The sequence below is a fragment of the Sapajus apella genome, unplaced genomic scaffold, assembly GCF_009761245.1.
Source record: "Sapajus apella isolate SASKATOON/1434 unplaced genomic scaffold, GSC_monkey_1.0 scaffold14, whole genome shotgun sequence".
NCBI classification, from domain to species: Eukaryota; Metazoa; Chordata; class Mammalia; order Primates; family Cebidae; genus Sapajus; species Sapajus apella.
Window position 1 is genome coordinate 14,306,334 of NW_022436954.1, and position 1,813 is coordinate 14,308,146.

Consider the following 1,813-nt stretch of genomic DNA (forward strand, 5'->3'; position numbering starts at 1 on the left):
AAATGAGGGACCCCCGAGTCTTAACCTTCATTATCTTATTGCTCTCTCTGCCTCTGTTTTTAAGAAGATCAAAATTACAGAAAAGTTTTACAACAAAAGTGGAAGTGTACAAAAGAAAAATAATGATGCCATTGTGCAGATAAAAGAAAGCATAAACTTTCTGTATTGGTACCTATATGGTGTGTTATTAACAAATATATTTCAAATATTGATTAAACTGTTTAATTTATGTTGTTTCAGTGAATCTATTTTATATGAATTCCTCTTTAGGGAAGCAGAAAATTTTGTTTTATATTTTATTTCTGAATCAAACATAGAAATAATGTTTCTATTACCTATTGTGAATAACAAAACCTATTCTGTCTACAAATATTATAATTTGTTTAAATAGTGCTACATGAAACACCTGATAACCCAACTGTTTCTTCCTAGAAGAGATAACTGGACTAAATGGGCCAACAGAATCTAACAGTGCTAACTGAATTCATTCTGACAGGAGTCACAAGGCGGCCTGAGCTGCAGATTCCCCTTTTTGGAGTCTTCCTCATCATCTACATAATCACAGTGGTGTGCAACCTAACTATGATCATTTTGACCAAACTGGACTCTCGCTTACATACACCTATGTACTTTTTTATCAGACATTTGGCTTTCGTTGATCTTGGTAATTCTACTGTCATTTGTCCCAAGATGCTGGCAAGTTTTGTCGTGTATCAAAATACTATTTCCTATTATGCATGTGCTGCACAGCTGGCATTCTTCCTTATGTTCATTATCAGTGAATTTTTCATCTTGTCAGCCATGGCCTATGACCGCTATGTGGCCATTTGTAACCCTCTGCTCTACTGCGTTATTATGTCCCAGCGACTGTGTCATGTGCTGGTGGGCATTCTATATCTCTACAGTACATTTCAGGCTTTGATGTTCACTATTAAGATTTTTACACTGACCTTCTGTGGTTCTAATGTCATCAGTCATTTCTACTGTGATGATGTTCCTTTGCTACCTATGCTTTGCTCAAATGCACAGGAAATAGAATTGTTGATCATACTATTTTCTGCATTTAATTTGATCTCCTCCCTTTTGGTAGTCTTAGTGTCCTACATGCTGATTTTGTTAGCCATATGTCAAATGCATTCTGCAGAGGGCAGGAAAAAGGCTATCTCCACATGTGGTTCCCATTTGACAGTGGTGGTTGTGTTCTATGGGTCTCTACTCTTCATGTACATGCAGCCCAATTCCACTCACTCCTTTGATACTGATAAAATGGCTTCTGTATTTTACACTTTAGTAATCCCCATGCTTAACCCTTTGATTTACAGCTTAAGAAACAAAGATGTGAAAAATGCCTTCTATAATGTCTTTAAAAATTTATGTCAACTTTGTTTAATAATCAACGTGTAATATTGTTATAATAAATATATAATAGAGATTAATGTCACTTGATAATTTTTATGTGTATATATATTTCCCAATTTTTAAATTTTAAACATTGTTTTTTATTTCAGTAATTTTGGGGAGCAGGTGGTTTTTGGTTCTGTGAATAAGTTCGTTAGTGGTAATTTCTGAGGTTTTGGTGTACTCATCACCTGAGCAATGTATGTTGTACTCAACGTGTGGTCTTTTATCCCTCACCCCCACCACACTGTTTCCCCAAAATACAATATATTATTCTTATCCCTTTGTATCCTCATAGCTTAGCTCCCACTTATAAGTAAGAACATATTATATTTGGTTTCCCATTCCTGAGTTACTGCACTTAGAATAACGGTCTCCAACTTCATCCAGGTTGCTGTGAATGCCATTATTTTGT

The 1,813-nt window shown here is 35.2% G+C and overlaps 1 protein-coding gene across 1 annotated transcript; it reads left to right on the plus strand.

The window, feature by feature from the left end:
- The first annotated feature begins 450 nt into the window (after positions 1 to 450).
- LOC116554549 (olfactory receptor 8K5) lies at positions 451 to 1,404 on the plus strand. The gene has a single exon (XM_032282469.1). It carries the CDS (start codon positions 451 to 453, stop codon positions 1,402 to 1,404), a length of 954 nt encoding a protein of 317 aa, XP_032138360.1.
- Positions 1,405 to 1,813: the final 409 nt, after the last annotated feature.

Bases quoted from the DNA above. Each gene is read 5' to 3' on its own strand.
- LOC116554549 (XM_032282469.1), top strand. From the start codon at position 451: ATGGGCCAACAGAATCTAACAGTGCTAACTGAATTCATTCTGACAGGA.